Source organism: Vigna radiata, chromosome 9 (genome assembly GCF_000741045.1).
Source record: "Vigna radiata var. radiata cultivar VC1973A chromosome 9, Vradiata_ver6, whole genome shotgun sequence".
In the NCBI taxonomy this organism is placed as follows: Eukaryota; Viridiplantae; Streptophyta; class Magnoliopsida; order Fabales; family Fabaceae; genus Vigna; species Vigna radiata.
This window is the reverse complement of record NC_028359.1, coordinates 18,212,337-18,229,997: the sequence shown is the minus strand read 5'-3', so window position 1 is coordinate 18,229,997 and position 17,661 is coordinate 18,212,337. Positions and strand designations below refer to the sequence as shown.

The window sequence follows — 17,661 nt, the reverse complement described above, 5'->3', positions numbered from 1 at the left end:
GGGCGATTTTGGTTTTAGTCCCTCTTTCAAACTATAGTACAATTTAGTCCTTCAACTTTAGAAAACTCTGGTTTTAGTCTTTTTTACCAAATTTTTTAAACTTTATTTACTGTTTTAAGCACGTTACATTATAGCATTTGGATTGTTTATACTGTTTGACACATTTTTGCTCCAATGTTAACTGAGGAACGCGTTTGAAATAGTAAATAAAGTTTAAAAAATTTGGTAAAAAGGACTAAAACCAGAGTTTTCTAAAGTTGAAGGGCTAAATTGTACTATAGTTTGAAAGAGGGACTAAAACCAAAATCGTCCCAAAGTATAGGGACTAAAAACATATTTAACCCTAAAAATAATAAGTGGATAAGAATATCTGAGTTGCATGATTAAAGAAGGATAAAGTTTGCAAGTGGTTTTGCTAGTGGTGATTAAAATATTAATAAAATAATATTAAAATAATAAATAATATTAAAAAAGTTAAAAATAATTTGAATAGTAAAATTTTGGACTATAAATAGTTATGGGAGGGGAGCTTATTCTCCACAAAAGAGAGAAAGAATCAAGTGAGAAATCTTGAAAAAAAAAACAATAGAGAAGAAAAGAGTTGGGAAGAAAATTTTAGAAGAGTAGAGGTTCTGAAGGATTTTCGGGAGAACAAATTCTGAGTAGGAAACTAAGTCTGGAGAAGAGGTAAGGGGAACTAACCTTTCTAAGTTTTTATATTATAAAAATATATTTTTTAACTATTTATGTCTTGAAATATTGTGCAATTATTGTTAATGAAAAACCTATGTGCTTGTTGTATAACTATTTGAATTTCTGTGATAATATTATATGTTGTTGTTTTGAATCTGTGAATAAGAAATTTGTTAATAACACGTTGAGGAACACTTTGGCTAAGGAAAGACCTGGTACTTAAGTTGTCCATTGTGACGCACCTCTCTTTCCTGGAAGTCTACTCGATGTGTTTTTAACTAATTCTTATCAAACAGATTATGTGCAGTTAAATTATTTTGTGATATATTCAATTTGTATGATTTTTGGNGATGGATGGACTTTATGATGTTTGTATGAATTATTGAGTGTATATCTGATAACGGTCTAAAAATCGTTATTTCATACTTAAATTTGATAGTAAAACACACCCTTTGTGGCTTAGATATTCATACAATTATCTGATTGGGTTGAGTTTATGATGATCATGGTGTGTTTATTTTATTATTAAGAGATTTGATTTATAAGTTAGATATTATGTTATTAATTTAAATATATCATGTTACTTTGTTACAATAGCTCACCCTTGCTTTATCTGTTGTTGGCGGTTACTGTTGTGTGGTGTGTTTTCTCTTGGCGATGATCATCCGGTGGGTGTGAGCAGAAAGTGGTGAGACGCTGGTGGAACAGGCGTTAGATGGAGGATCGACTAGTGTTTAGCTCATATGGACGAGATCCTTGTTTTAATCGTTTTAAGTTTGAATTGTATTAAGTTTAAATTTTGAGTGATGGTTTGTATATTGAGGAAAACCTTTATTCCTCGTTTCTATGACTGTTCTATCATATCAAGAATGTAATAACTATATTATAGTTTAATACTATAATTATTGGGATGTTACATTAATGGTAACAGAGCAGTTCTTTCCTTAAGATTATTGTAGGTTATGAGTGTCCCATACTTTAGATGTCTGATCTTAGTTGCATAATCCTAATATATGGATTATTTCTTCTAGACTAATGGTTTCTATCTTTGGACAGAACCATGGCATCTAGACCATCTCCTCCCTCTTCACCTGTACGTTCCGACATCTCTAATCTAGTAAGGGTGATGGAGTCATTTGTGACGACAATGCAACAACAACATACTACAACACTACAACAATTGGAAGCTGCCAGAGTATCAGCTGAGACCCACCAAAGGCAGTATATGGAACAAATGAATAGTGACGTAAGGGTTTCCGCTGGTCCTTGTTATACTCCACCAATTCAAGATCATGAATGGAGTTTAGAAAATTTCCTTCAACACCATCCAGCTAGATTCAATGGGAAGTGCAGCCCTTATGAAGTTGACCATTGGTTTAGGGACGTGGAGAGAATTTACGAAGTCAAGAGGTGTCCAGATGAGAACAAGTTGGCTTATACTCAGTATTTATTGACTGGGGAAGCTGGCCACTGGTGGAGCAGCCTGAAGATGATCTTGGAGAGGAGTCGGACTCCTATTACTTGGGAATTATTCAAGTCAAAGTTCTACAATGAATACTTCCCAGACAGTGTGAGGTATGATAAGGAAATTGAATTTCTCCAATTGGTACAAGGGAATATGTCAGTGATAGAGTATACAGACAAGTTCAAACACTTACTCCGATTCTATACCATGACCATAAATGAAGAGTGGCAGTGCAGAAAGTTTGAGAATGGTCTAAGAGGAGACATTAAGCTGCTAGTGAAAGGACAACGCATTTGTGAGTTTCCTACCTTGGTGGAAGTGGCAAGATAAATGGAGAAGACCAAGAATGAAGTGCAAGATCAACAAAGACAAACCCAGAGAGTTGGTGGACCATCCGGGTTTAAATTTAGTCATGGAGACAGGAACAAGCCCTATTCTAGATCTCCATTTCAAGGACCAACGAAGTCTTCATTTCAACTAGCAAATCAGGAAGTACCGCAAATCCAGGTGAAATGTTTCCGTTGTGGAGGACCACACTACAAGACTGAATGCCCCCACCCAGCTAATCCTGTCAAGTGTTATATATGCGAAAAAGAGGGGCATATTGCTAAGAATTGTTTCAGCGCTATGGAGTTAAGGTTTCAGCAACAGAATAATCAGCCTCAACAGAAGGAAGATGTCAAACCCCAGGTTACGGGCAGAGTGTATGCGATGACTGGGACAGAGGCATCTAGGCCAGGTAATCTTATCATCGGCAGTTGTTTATTATTTGGGAAAACTTGTTGTGTTCTGTTTGATTCTGGAGCGACACACTCCTTTGTGTTTGATGTTTGCGTGCGAGAGTTGGGGTTGAGTGTAGAGGAGCTACAGTATGACCTAGTAGTGTCTACTCCAGCTTCTAGGCTGATCAAGACATCTCTAGTATGTACTATATGTCCTATAACAGTAGAGGGACGTCAATTTAGAGTTAATCTCATTTGCTTACCTCTACAAGGTTTAGAGGTAATCTTAGGAATGGATTGGCTAACTTCCAATCACATTCTAATAGACTACGGTGCGAAGAAATTGTTATTCCCTGAAGTGAAAAAGTCGATGGTTTCATCGTCGGGGCAATTGTGGCGCGAAGTACAAGAAAGTTCGTGTTGTTTCTTAGTGTTGACGCACATGGAGATAGATAAGAGTGGAAGGAGCGCAGATCACTCAATCGTGAGTGATTTCATGGATGTGTTTCCTGAAGATGTACCGCGACTACCTCCTCAAAGAGAAATTGAGTTCTCAATTGATCTGGTACCGGGTACAGGACCAGTATCCATCGCTCCATATCAGATGGCTCCAGCTGAATTAACAAAATTGAAAAGGCAAATAGAAGAGTTACTTGAGAAGCAATTTATCAGACCAAGTGTTTCACCTTGGGGTGCGCCAGTATTGTTGGTCAAGAAGAAAGATAGGAGTTCCAGATTGTGTGTAGATTACAGGCAGTTAAATAAGTTGACCATCAAGAACAAGTACCTGTTGCCAAGAATCGACGACTTGATGGATCAGTTACATGGAGCGAAGGTGTTTTCAAAGATCGATCTACGGTCGGGTTATCATAAGATTTTGGTGAAGGCACAGGACATACAAAAGACTGCTTTCCGGTCCATATATGGACATTATGAATACGTGGTTATGCCTTTTGGTGTAACCAACGCTCCTGCTGTATTCATGGACTATATGAATAGAATATTTAGACCTTTCTTAGATAAGTTTGTTGTAGTCTTCATAGACGACATTCTTATATACTCTAAAACTCGGGAGGAACACATTAATCACTTTCGGACAGTGCTTGAGGTGTTAAGGGAGAAAAAGTTGTACGTCAAGTTGTCCAAGTGTGAGTTTTGGATGAAAGAGGTGCAATTTCTGGGGCATGTCATATCGGCTGACAAAATCTCTGTGGATCCGGCTAAGGTCGAAGTTGTACTTCAGTGGGAAAGGCCCAAGTCCGCAACCGAGATCAGGAGCTTCATAGGATTAGCAGGGTACTACCATAGATTCATAGAAAGATTCTCCAAAATTGTGTCGCCATTAACGCAACTAACTCGGAAAGATCAACCGTTTGCTTGGACAGACCAATGTGAAGCTAGTTTTCAAGAACTAAAGTAGAGGTTGACAAGTGCTCCAGTGTTAGTGATCCCTGACGCAAGTAGACCTTTCGAAGTATATTGTGATGCTTCTTATCAAGGACTGGGTTGTGTGCTGATGCAGGAAAATAGAGCAGTAGCTTATGCGTCGAGACAACTTAAGAATCATGAGAAGAACTACCCCACTCATGATTTGGAATTAGAAGCAGTCGTATTTGCTTTAAAGATTTGGAGACACTACCTGGATGGTGCACAATTCCAAGTGTTCAGTGATCATAAGAGTTTAAAATATCTTTTTGATCAGAAGGAATTAAACATGAGGCAGAGAAGGTGGATGGAGTTTTTGAAGGATTATGAGTTTGAACTTTTATACCATCCAGGTAAGGCTAATGTAGTAGCAGATGCCCTGAGTAGAAGGACGATTCATATATCTGCTATGATGGTAAAAGAGTTAGAGTTGATTGAGAAATTCAGGGATATGAAGTTGTACGTTAAACTAGAATCAGATTCCATCAAGTGTAGTAATTTAGTAATATCAAGTGATTTGTTGAGTTTGGTCAGAGAAAAACAATTATTAGATGACGAGCTGCAGAAGACGATGGGTTTGTTGGGTACGGATCAGGATAAAGAATTTATGTTAGGAGATGATGGTATTTTGAGGTTTAAAGGCAGGGTCTGTATCCTAGATGACGTTGAGCTGAAAAAGTTGATTCTTGAGGTTTACATCAGAGTCGCCTTAGCATGCACCCTGGTATGACCAAAATGTATCAAGATCTCAAGGAGTCTTTCTGGTGGTCCAGAATGAAGAGAGATGTGGCGCAATTTGTATCAGCATGCTTGATCTGTCAAAAGGCTAAAGTGGAACATCAACGACCAGGAGGTATGTTGCAACCATTAGAAATACCGGGGTGGAAATGGGATAGTATCGCCATGGATTTTGTAACCCATTTACCACGAACGGGAAAGGGTCACGATGCTATCTGGGTTGTGATAGATAGGTTGACGAAGAGCGCTCACTTCTTAGCGATAAATTTGAGGATGCCTATGGTGAAGCTTGCTCAACTGTATATAAAAGAAATAGTGAGACTACATGGAATACCGTCGAGCATAGTGTCAGATAGGGATCCGTGATTTACATCAAAATTCTGGCAGTCTCTACAACGTGAGTTGGGCAGCAAATTAAAAATGAGCTCTGCGTATCATCCACAAACCGATGGACAGTCTGAGAGAATAATCCAATCCTTAGAAGACTTGCTGAGGACTTGTTTTTTAGATCACTTGGGTGTTTGGGATGAAGTCTTACCGTTGATTGAATTCACTTACAATAATAGTTATCATGCAAGTATTGGAAAGGAACCATTCGAAGCACTGTATGGTAGGAGATGTAAAACACCCCTATGCTGGTATCAGGATGGAGAAATAATGATGTTAGGACCAGAGTTGATTCAACAAACCACGGAAAAAGTGAAACTCATACAGGCAAGAATGAAAGCATCGCAGAGTACACAAAAGTCTTATGTCGATCATAGGAGAAGGCCTCTCGAATTCAAAGTGGGAAGTCGTGTGTTTTTGCGAGTCTCTCAAATGACTGGAGTAGGGAGAGCTATCAGATCCAAGAAGTTATCTCCGAAGTTCCTTGGTCCATTTCAAGTTGTCAAGAGAATTGGACCTGTAGCATATGAGATTGCATTACCTCCTCAACTGGCAAACTTGCACAATGTATTTCATGTCTCTCAATTGAGGAAATACATGTCGAGTCCCGATCATGTGCTCGAGGTGGATGACGTACAAGTCAGAGAAGATCTATCGCTGGACGCAAGGCCGGTGCAGATTCTAGATGTTCAATCCAAGCAACTAAGACGAAAGGATATTCGCACTGTCAATGTATTGTGGAATAAGAAGACCCAAGAGATGACTTGGGAATTGGAAGAAGAAATGAAGAACTCTTACCCTCACCTGTTTGGTTAGGGCAATTTTGGAGGATGAAAATTTTTTTGTTGTTGGGGAGAATGTAAGGCCCATGAAAAATATCTATTTTAATAAATAGTAGTAAATTTTAGCATTATTATAATAATTTTAATGAATAGAAAATTTTGATAATTTCAGAATGAGAGGTTTAAAATTTTAAGAACCTATTTTAGAAGGTTTTGTTAAAAAAAATGAATAGTAAAAAGTGAATAGTAAAAAGTGAATAGTAAAAAGTGAATAGTAAAAAAAATATAAAAAAAATAAAATAAAAATAATGAGAGGATAAGAATATCTGAGTTGCATGATTAAGGAAGGATAAGGTTTGCAAATGGTTTTGCAAGTGGTGATTAAAATATTAAGAAAATAATATTAAAATAATAAATAATATTAAAAAAAATTGAATAGTAAAATTTTTGGACTATAAATAGCCATGGGAGGGGAGCTTATTCTGCACAAAAGAGAGGAAGAATCAAGTGAGAAATCTTGAAAAAAAAAAGAATAGAGAAAAAAGAGTTGGAAAGAAAATTTTAGAAGAGTAGAGGTTCTGAAGGATTTTCGGGAGAACAAATTTTGAGTAAGAAACTAAGTCTGGAGAAGAGGTGAGGGGAGCTAACCTTTCTAAGTTTTTATATTATAAAATATTTTTTTTTAACTATTTATGTCTTGAAATTTTGTGCAATTATTGTTAATGAAAAACCTATGTGCTTGTTGTATAACTATTTGAATTTCTGTGATAATATTATATGTTATTGTTTTGAATATGTGAATAAGAAATTTGTTAATAACACGTTGAGGAACACTTTGGCTAAGGAAAGACCTGGTACTTAAGTTGTCCATTGTGACGCACCTCTCTTTCCTGGAAGTCTACTCGATGTGTTTTTAACTAATTCTTATCAAACAGATTATGTGCAGTTAAATTATTTTGTGATATATTCAATTTGTATGATTTTTGGGGATGGATGAACTTTATGATGTTTGTATGAATTATTGATTGTATATCCTTTTTCTATTACATCTATCTGGAAGGATAAGAAGATGTCTAACCGGCTTTGCCAGATTCAACTTCTTGGTTTTCTAGAACGCTTATATTAAAATCAATTTTTTTATGGTAGCTTACCATTACTATTTGTGTTGTATGTATTATATTATGTTGGATGTGAAATTTATGTAATTAAGCGTAATGGGAATGTGGTAGAGAGTGGGAAATCCTTACCGAAGATCCATCTTGAGAAGTTGGACAAAGTAGGAAGGATGTAGCTTCAGTGGTTGTAATTATATCCGAAGATCCAGTTTGGGAGGACAGAGTAGAATATGATAATTGAGCTAGCAAGTAGGTGCATCCATATCCGAAGATCCACATTGGGGGAACACAGTAGGATATGATGTATCTGAGTAAAGTACCACTGCAAGTGTAGAACCTATTGAGAGTTCGATATTCATACAATTATTTGATTGGGTTGAGTTTATGATGATCATGGTGTGTTTATTGTATTTTTAAGAGATTTGATTTATAAGTTAGATATTATGTTATTAATTTAAATATATCATGTTACTTTGTTACAATAGCTCCGCCTTACTTTATCTGTTGTTGGTGGTTACTGTTGTGTGGTGTGTTTTCTCTTGGCGATGATCATCCGGTGGGTGTGAGCAGAAAGTGGTGAGACCATGGTGGAACAGGCGTTAGATGGAGGATCGACTAATGTTTAGCTCATATAGACGAGACCCTTGTTTTAAGTTTAAATTGTATTAAGTTTAAAATTTAAGTGATGGTTTGTATATTGAGGAAAACTTTTATTCCTTGTTTCTATGACTCTTCTATCATATCGATAATGTAATAACTATATTATATTTTAATACTATAATTATTGGGATGGTATATGTTCTAGTTCGTAGATTAACAATAAGATTCTAATTATCACATTATCACTTAAGAATGAAAAAATTACAACATAAGATTCTAATTACATATAGCAAAATTTTATTTACAATGCGAAAATGACAAAAAGAACATTTAGAATCATTCTATAAATATTATATAAGAAAAAGAAGTATCATGAAAACATTATACAAAAAAGTATTATTTTTTTTTTCGAAAAACTTGTTTAGTAATTAAAATATATAATTTCTAGAAGTTTGAAATGTCTTTGAGAAAAAGGTGTTGCTATTTGAAAACTTTGTTCCGTGATTAAGATTCGTAACATTGCTTGACCAACACGAAGTCATACACTGTCTCCTCGCTCTCTGTCTCTTCGTCTGCCATCCCTGCTTTCGCCTGTTTGCAACCAATAATGGCTGGTGATTCTGATGTGCCCGAAAACAACCTCTTTTGTGTGAACTGTGCCAAACCCGCCAATCTTCAGTACTCTTTCTTCTCTCTCGTTGTTCTGTAGATGGTCACAAGTCACAATAACTGTGACCCTACTTTTTTTTTCTTTTTTTTTTTTTTAATTTGTTTTGTTCTGGGGTTGCCAGTTTCTGTTTTTTGTATTTGACATGTGTGGTAAGGACTAAGCTTTTGCTATGATCAAATGGGGTTGTCATGGTTTCAGCTCAAGCCGTTGTTGCTGCTGCTGCTGGCAACTTGCAATTTTGATATTTTCAATTTTACAGTACCCAAATTTGTTGCATTTAAATGCTGGTAGTTTTGGATAACTGGGTGCTGGAAAATTGAATTTTCAAGTTTATTGTGACGGTCTTGCAATTGGGTGATTGTGGTTTGGTATGCTAATGTTGTAGAAACAATCTATTGATAAGTTTAATTTACTTTTCCTTTTTTTTTCTTCAGGTGCCCAAAATGCATGAATTTGAAGCTTCCTCGTGCAGGTTCTGCCTTCTGGTTTGTGACTATTACTTTGCCTGCTTTTTGCATTTTGAAGCCTCTTTTATTTTTACTTGCCAAGATGGACTGTGTGTTTGTACCGGCTCTTTAATTTGTGATTGTTATATTTTCCCAAGACTGCAGTGCTTTAAATATTTCCTAAGAGTGAATTGGCCATTCTGGTTCCTGTACCTGAATGTTGTTTGTCTCCATGATCTTTATGGAATAGAATACCAGTACTCTATGTTTACCATAAAATGCAATTGGACTTTTAAATACCATTAGTGGAATAGCTGCCATTCTGAAATCTTTTATATAGTTTATATATGCATATCAATTTTCAAAAATGTTAAAAGTTGCTCAAAATGCATGACTTCCATTGTAAGAATTCAAAGTGATAGGTATCTTGAACAAAATAGGCAAGCAAATGTAATGAGGCCAAAAGTGAAAAGTGTGAGGTTGCTGTTTTATAGAGCTATGAACAATAAACTTCCAGTGTATGAAATAGGAGGAGGAATGGTAACCAATTACAATGGTGTAGGGAAAATGATAGGTAACAACCAGTAAACAGAGTCTGAGAAGAATGTAGGGAAATGAATATCAACCCATCTTCCCCTCGTTATTCTCTGTGTCTCTCTCTCTCTTATAGTGTCTGTGCACACATCTTTCGGTTGCTATTGTGTTAGTCTCTGCCTCAGATTCCTTCTCGTATCTGGGATTCCCGGATCTCCTCTTACAGATTTTTTACCTTTGGTGTCATATTTTTATAGCGATAATCAATTTTGAATTGGCAGCTTCATGACAAATGCCAAACAAAGTCAAATACAAGTTTGTAGATGGAAATTATCAATCATCATCTTCTAAATCCAAGTTGTCTTCATCATTTTGACCACTACTAGAGCTGTAGGTTTCATTTTTAAAAATTGAAATCCCTAGAGTTAAAGCCCATAAGATCCCTAACGTATCTGTTCAAAGGATGTCTTTGGAATCAATACCTTTCTTCTGCTATAGTTTCTATTCAGCGAGCCATTTGGTCCAGTACATCTGCTATGCTAAACCACACCACTGACGTGAGCACTGAAGTTGCTATATAGCGTGCTATTTAAAATCATGAATGCTACTGTTAATGTATCGGTACAATATAGTGCATGAATTGGTGCTGACTAGTAATACTTATCGACCATTGTAAATAAAAAACTAAGTTCTGATTGATCTAATTTAATATCCACAGCATATTGATTTAGTTATTAGGGATTGTCAATTTGGTGAAGAGATGACATTGTTGCTCCAAGTGGAGTCCTATAGAAGAAGTTGAGGTTGACCATGGTTCTAATGAGAGAACAGTGAATCACTAGTTAATTACTGTTAATGAATCACCCTGAAATTTACATCTCGTAGTCTTCATATCCTTCGTACTTGAGCCAATTTTGATATCTTTTGACAGCTCTCAGGAATGTTTCAAGTCTTCATGGAGCTCGCACAAATCAGTGCATCTGAAGGCAAAGTTATCCTCACCTGACACACAAAATTCAGGCTCACTCAGTGAAGGTTGGTTATATTGTTTGAAGAGTGGGCAGGCTTGGACACCAAAGCTTCCTTACTTTGATTGGACCGGGTAGGGCTTTGAACATGTTCATACTCTAAACTTTCAAATCCCCACAATTTAATTAATACAAGATGTTGTGTTCATTATTAGTAGTGCTATTTCACAATTTTTCATTCAGAGGCCTTTTTGTGATTTTCATTGTTCCCCCTCTTTTCATTAATTCTTCTCTTTCAAGCTTACTGCTAATTACTTGTTTATTTGTTGAAACCAAAATTTAATTTTTGCTCTTGCAAGATCCCTGCGGCCATCTCCGATTTCTAAGAAACAGATTGTCCCAGATCATATTGATAAACCTGATTGGGCTGATGATGTAAGTTATATGAGTTCTTCCTATTTAAATGCTTTGTGCCTTCTCTTATTTAACTCATTTTGCTTAAATACAAGGAGGGTCCATTGGTTGCTGAATTCTTTTTATTTCTTCTGTGTTTAACTTGTAGGGAATTCCAAAAATTGAGCCCAATAGTGTTCTGCAGTATACCGTTGAGGTGGGTAATTTTAAAATATGAGTAGGTCCAAAAATTGTCTTTATTCTTTTTAATCTACTTTCTAACTCATACTAATCTGTAGGTCAAAACTCCATATCAAATCGAAAGAATGAGGGAAACTTGTCATGTAAGCTACTTGACACTCTTTGTCTCTGTAGATTCTCTTATATATAATTTGTTTTCACTCCTCTACCATATCAATCATAGTTATGAATTTAGGATAACGATGTACAGCTGCTGGCCCAGAAAGTGGGATAGAAGGATGGTGGATAGTAGGATGACTACTTTTTCTGATATTTTTATATACATTAAATAACTAATACTATGCATATTCAAATGCTCAAAAATAAAAAAAAAATGCTTAAAAGTAATATGAGTTTTGAATTGAATGATGACAAATTCAGAAACTGTAAACTTGAGTAAACTTTCAGAGATGAAAGGTCTTTTAAATATTTGTTTATTTTCTATTTTGTGTTGGTGTAGACTTTTGCCTCTAATTATGGGTGAATTGATTTGTACTTTATAGATTGCAAGGGAGGTATTGGATGCTGCTGCTAGGATTATTCAGCCTGGTGTGACGACTGATGAGATAGATAGAGTTGTTCATGAGACAACTATTGCTGCAGGTGCTAAATTTTTATTGAGTTTCCTTTTGAAACATTTCAAGTCTTATCACTTTTTTATTTATTGAGTTTTAGTAAGTTTGTCAATCAATGAAGCTCATATACTTCAACTTAGTAGCCTTCTTTGTGGCGTACCTATTTTTTGTCTATGTCAAACCCTTCACAATCAAATATTCCTACTAGCTACTCTTCAATTTCTTTTACATTTTATTTTCGAAACTTTTATACAAATAAGTATATCATAATACCTAAAATAAGTACAAGTTTGTGATTGATTTTTTTTGGCAAAATAATAATTTTCTTTTTCAACAGCTATTATTTCTCCAAAATATAAACTTCTCGATGGCTACTATACAAGTCTGTGACATTTAATTATGTCTACATTAGGGTTTTAAATAGCGTGTCAGTGATGTAGTGGGGCAGAGCAGTCGCTACTGGCTAAAGGGCTTCTGTACTGGATCCGATAGATGGCTCAATAGTGGCACTTTGTGTTGATTCCAAAAAAACTGCCTCTAAACAAAGTCATTAGGATTTTTATGGAGGCTAGTTTTTGGCTTTTAATTTTCAAAATTAAATTCTATAGATGTTAAAATTGTGAAAATGATGAAGAGTTGGATTTAGAGGAAGATGACTGATAATTCCAATCTAGAGAATTGGTATTTATCTTATTGTTGGTGTTTACTTGTATGTTCTGTTTAACACACTATGACTTTTTAGTATTAATTATAGATGTTATTAATTTAGAGTAATTTTTATAATTTTAAGGAATTTATGCATTATATAAACAATAAAAGAAATCCATAATAAAAGTTGTTTTGTCATGCCCAAAAATTTGGTAAAGTGGGACAACTTCTATTATGAATTTTTTTATGGTTCTTGTATAGAAAGTTTTGGCATTACTGCATCTGGTGAGTGTTGAGCATGCATCCTCTGTTATCTAGTGTTGTGAGGTTTGTCCTATATTGAGTAGAAATGAGCAAAATGGCAGTATATAAAAAAAAAAAGGCTCATAAACTTATTGTTTAAAGGTTTTTGGATTGTTTTGGATAATTTTGGTCTCTCTTATATGGAATGCTTATAGTCCATTGGTGTTGAATATTCCTGGTGTCTCTCCTATTGAAAACCTAACAAACTGGTTCATCTATTGTAAAACATTGAAAGGATTGCTTTCTCTTTTTCTCCCATATTTTGTTGTACGAATCACAACAAACATTTTTTATAGGAAAAAGAAATTTAATTTCATAGCAACTAGGTACTTCATCTCTCTGCTTACCAGAAACGAGAAGTTCTAAAAAGGCCATGAGCATTAGAGAGTGGGCTTCCCAACCTTATAACTTTGTTTCCAATTGCTTGCGTGAGTTCCTTGATGTGAGTGTCATTTGGTTATTACAGATAGTTGCCGGTGTTCATACTGTTTTTACTTTTAACCTTTGCAGGAGGGTATCCATCACCTCTCAATTATAATTTCTTCCCTAAATCTTGCTGCACGTAGGTACTTTTCTTCTGTAATGTTATATTTTTCTCATTGTTACGTATATTTTAAGAATGAATTTTGCACTATCTAACAGGTCAGTTAATGAAGTAATTTGCCATGGAATTCCTGACGCAAGGTAGACTATTCTGTGCCTCTTTAGTCTATTCATATTATGGTTTTTCGTTGTTGCTAGTTGTCAATTCTATTTGTGTCTGTAATTATTATAAACCAACTTCTTCAACTGATGCTTCATTGGCTGGCTACTTGAGAACTCCTCTTTATAATATAGTCATTGTGCAGGAAGCTTGAGGATGGTGACATTGTAAATGTTGATGTCTCTGTGTACTATAAAGGTGTTCATGGTAAGTTGGTTAGCTTATATATGCTTCACAGTTTCCAATTTTGAAGTTCATAAATCAACAACTAGTTAATTTTGTGGGTTATTGTGCAGCTGATCTCAATGAAACATACTTTGTGGGAAACGTTGATGAAGAGTCTTGCCAATTAGTAAAATGCACATATGAGTGCCTGGAGAAGGCAATATCCATTGGTATATATATCCCATTGCCAATTCAGTCTCTTCTTTAAGTTTCAAATATAATTAAACTTTTGAAGCATAATAACAGTCTTGGATCTCTTGTTTGTCTTTTATTTGACGTGTACCTTAAAGTTTCGGTATGAATTCATAACTCAAACTACAAATTTAGTCTTTAAAATGTTGATTTGGTCCTATCTCCTTAATCCCGTATTTTAAGGTTATAAATCATTTAAACATTAAAAATATAGGTTAAGGACAGAAGGACATGTTGAATAACTAACATGAATCATATCATTAGGGTTGGGCATGATTATTAACCTAACTGTACTAAACTATAGATTATCTATTATATATTATACTATAAAAACTAAACTATTTTGTGGTTCAATTTAAAAAAAACTATTTTCTATTAAAGTAAGTTCAGTTAACTGCTTCAAACTCTAATATAACGAAAACGCACTTTTATCATAATTCAAATAAATGAACTATTTGTTTTCTTATTAGATAACACTAATTGAAAAGTGATTTTCAATAAATAAATATCCTAAAGTAAATTTCTAAAAGAACAGTTTTAAGTGTTAGTTTAACAAAAATACTTTAAGAATTTAAATTAATTTTTAAAACTTATTCTGAAATAGTTTTAAGACAGAAAAAGAAAAGACATATTTAATACTATTTATATATTGGTATGAATTATTTTTTTCTCATAAAACATGTAACTTAGTCATTTGTATTAATTATATCTGTATATCCTACTTTTCATAATTATATATCATACTAATTTATTATTATTTTTCATTTAACTATTTATTTTTACTGAAAATTATTATATTATTGAAATTTATACATGGATAGATTTTGACTAATGTTTTTCTGATCAATTGTTTTAGTGTAACCTATGCAATTACATTTTATTTAAGTTTTAAGTGTTATAAAACAAGCAAGAAGAGGCAGTTTCGTTATATGTTTGTGATGCCAGGTGGAATTGCAGTTTGCTTTGGTAACTGTTGTATGTTTTATAGTTTGAAGCACTTAACTGCTAATAGAAAAGTTCTGTTTTTTTTTTTAATTGAACCGCAAAACAGTATAACTCAGTTTCTAATAAAAAATAGTTTAGTTTTTATAGTATAGATATAGTTTAGTACAGTTAGGCTAATTATGTCCAGCCCTACATATCATATTAGCTACTTATTATGTTGTAAACATGTATTGAAATGTTGATAATGGATGTTTACAGATTGCCATACTATAAAGTATGCATTTGGATTATATTGTGTTTTGGGTGTTTAAAATACTTCATGTAATTGAAATGTATATAATATTTTTTAAGAAACTGAAATATAGGATCCTAATTATTCTTCTGCAATCAAATTCAGTTAAACCAGGAGTACGGTTCCGGGAAATTGGTGAAGTTATTAGTCGTCATGCTTCAATGTCTGGCTTCTCAGTGGTAATTTTTTACTTATTGGTTCTTTAGTTTTTAAATCTGTTTTTCATTATTCCTTCACTATAGTTGATGCTAATCATCTGTTCCCTATTTTTTTTTTCCCTTGGACCCGTTAGGCAAGATCATATTGTGGTCATGGAATTGGAGAGCTCTTCCATTGTGCACCAAACATTCCTCATTATGCAAGTATCCTTCCCTAGTTTTTTAGCACTGCAGGGAATTGTAAGAAATATTTAGAAATGATCTTTTTCGTCCACTGATGTTTGATATTAACTTCAGCACAGTATATATTTTTTTTTTAACAACAAACTTAACTCGGCCTTGATAATGAAAGAAGCAATACAACTAGGAACATATTAAAATAAATAGTGGAACTAGCATAAGTTAAGGAAGCTTTAGCAAGAGCATGAGCTACCCTATTGGCTTGTCTCCCTAAAAACATGACCTCAAAGTTTCAATTAGTCTAAGAATTTTCCTGCATTGTTCCAGGATGGAACCAACTTCTGAAACATCTTGAATAGTTGACTACAGTCTGTCAAAAATGATTTTGCAGTGTATACTTTCCTTCTAACATCAAGTGACCAGTTTAGAAATCATTCTATGTATGTTAGTCATTCACTTTCTATTGGCAACCCTGTTATAAAGACCATTAATTCCAAGCAACAGGCAATGTGCACCTCTTGATTTATTATTTCTACCAACAAAGAACAAAGATTGCTAGAAAGTAGAAAGAAAACTTGTGGAATTTATACTTAACCACTGTCAGGAAATAAAGCAGTTGGTGTGATTAAGGCTGGACAGACCTTTACAATTGAACCAATGATCAATGCTGGTATACTTATAATTCATAAAATTTCTTATATAGATGATTTTTATGAATCCATGTGGCAGCTCCAATATTATTTTTTAATAGGTGTCTGGCGTGATCGAATGTGGCCTGATGGATGGACTGATGTTACAACCGATGGTAAACGAAGTGCTCAATTTGAGCATACTCTTCTGGTTAGTCCTTGTGTTTTCTCCATACCAAGTCTGGTTATTTTCTGCATAATCCTGCCAAGTAAAACACGGTCTTGATGTGGTGAAAAGTCATAATAAATGAGAGAAAATTATCATAGTTGTAAATTTGGATGAGGTTTTCAAGAGAAAGATACGGTAACAATTAGCCATTTACTTCCTCACCTCACCTCTATTGATTTTGGTGTGAAACAATTGAAACTTCAATAATATGCTTTGGACTAAGCCAGCCTTTGAAAAATATCATAGAGAGTTCAGTATCTTGGTATGATGTTAGTTTAAATTTTTTATTTTTGTATAATGTTAAAAACGAATAATCTCATGCATATTGTCCAAATCATTCACCACTAATTTAATCATATGTGTATATTACATAGAGCTACAAAACTGTGGCTACTTTGTTTATATTTGTTTTGGTCAGTGAATTAGTAATTTGAATTTAGAATTATATTTGGTCTATTAAGTATGCATTAGTAGTTCATGATTATTTTTATCTGGTTGTACCTATTTAACATAGTTCATGGTTTTCATCATAATTAGGTGACAGATACTGGTGTTGAAGTTTTAACAGGGAGGTTGCAGACATCACCCAACGTTTTTCCTTGGCTAAATTCATAATTGGGTGAATCAATATGGTGATAGAGGCTGCCATTTTCTAAAATTACCATAAATTAACTGGGCAACATTAATTTGCTCTATTTCCATGGTTGCCTCTTTTGGGTATCATGTTTGTAAGCTATACAAAAAAATGATAAATAAAATATAAGCAAACTTTATTTGAGTTGAGGTGTAAAGTGTGATCAATGACACGTTTGTGCAATTTAAGAAAAGATTAATTTTATAACAATTTTGCCTTATGCTTTTTGTATTAATTGTTTTTTAATCAAATGATTTTATAAGTATTTCTGATTCAAATTAGCACAGTATTGGAAGAGAACGGATCAAATCTGAGAAGGAACTCAGAAACCCATAACCTAGACAACTGAAACCCTAGAAATGGGGAGAATCATAAATTGAACCGATTAATCGGTTCAAACTCAAAGTTAAATAGTGGAAAAGGTAGATCGAGGGTTAGAAAGGCTTTTAATCGACAGAAATTGGAGTTCGATCAGTGGATAGTTGGGAAATGGTGGAGAAAGGCAGTAAACCCTAGGTTTTGATGTTTTGTGTTGGTGAAGAAGCACAGAGAAACGAAATCTGTGGAGAAGAATGGAAGATTTGTGAAGAGGAAATGATGTTTACCGTGAAGAACTCTCGAGAGAAAGTGAGTCCTCTAGTGTGCTCGAGAGAAAAGTGGAAATATGATTCAGCGTGCAGAGGAGGTGTCAGCGAAGGAATGGTTGATGTCGTATGATGGCAGCGTCTGGTGAGAGAAAAGCACAATGGAGAAATGGAAAAATGAAAAAT

At 34.3% G+C, this 17,661-nt stretch overlaps 1 protein-coding gene across 2 annotated transcripts; it reads left to right on the top strand.

Annotated features, from left to right (window-relative positions):
• Positions 1 to 8,408: 8,408 nt before the first annotated feature.
• On the top strand, positions 8,409 to 17,035 carry LOC106773681 (methionine aminopeptidase 1A). 2 transcript variants are annotated; one of them, XM_014660415.2, is made up of 16 exons: positions 8,409 to 8,605; positions 9,032 to 9,082; positions 10,509 to 10,679; positions 10,905 to 10,980; positions 11,108 to 11,155; positions 11,238 to 11,282; positions 11,682 to 11,781; positions 13,215 to 13,266; positions 13,347 to 13,388; positions 13,553 to 13,614; positions 13,704 to 13,802; positions 15,167 to 15,240; positions 15,354 to 15,423; positions 16,004 to 16,069; positions 16,151 to 16,239; positions 16,795 to 17,035. In XM_014660415.2, exons 1-16 carry the CDS (start codon positions 8,535 to 8,537, stop codon positions 16,870 to 16,872), a joined length of 1,194 nt encoding a protein of 397 aa, XP_014515901.1. In that variant the 5' UTR covers positions 8,409 to 8,534; the 3' UTR covers positions 16,873 to 17,035. The 2 variants fall into 2 exon arrangements, with proteins under 2 accessions (XP_014515901.1, XP_022641788.1); XM_022786067.1 differs by lacking the exon at positions 16,004 to 16,069 and having other exon boundaries at positions 15,354 to 15,419.
• The last annotated feature ends 626 nt before the right edge of the window (positions 17,036 to 17,661 follow it).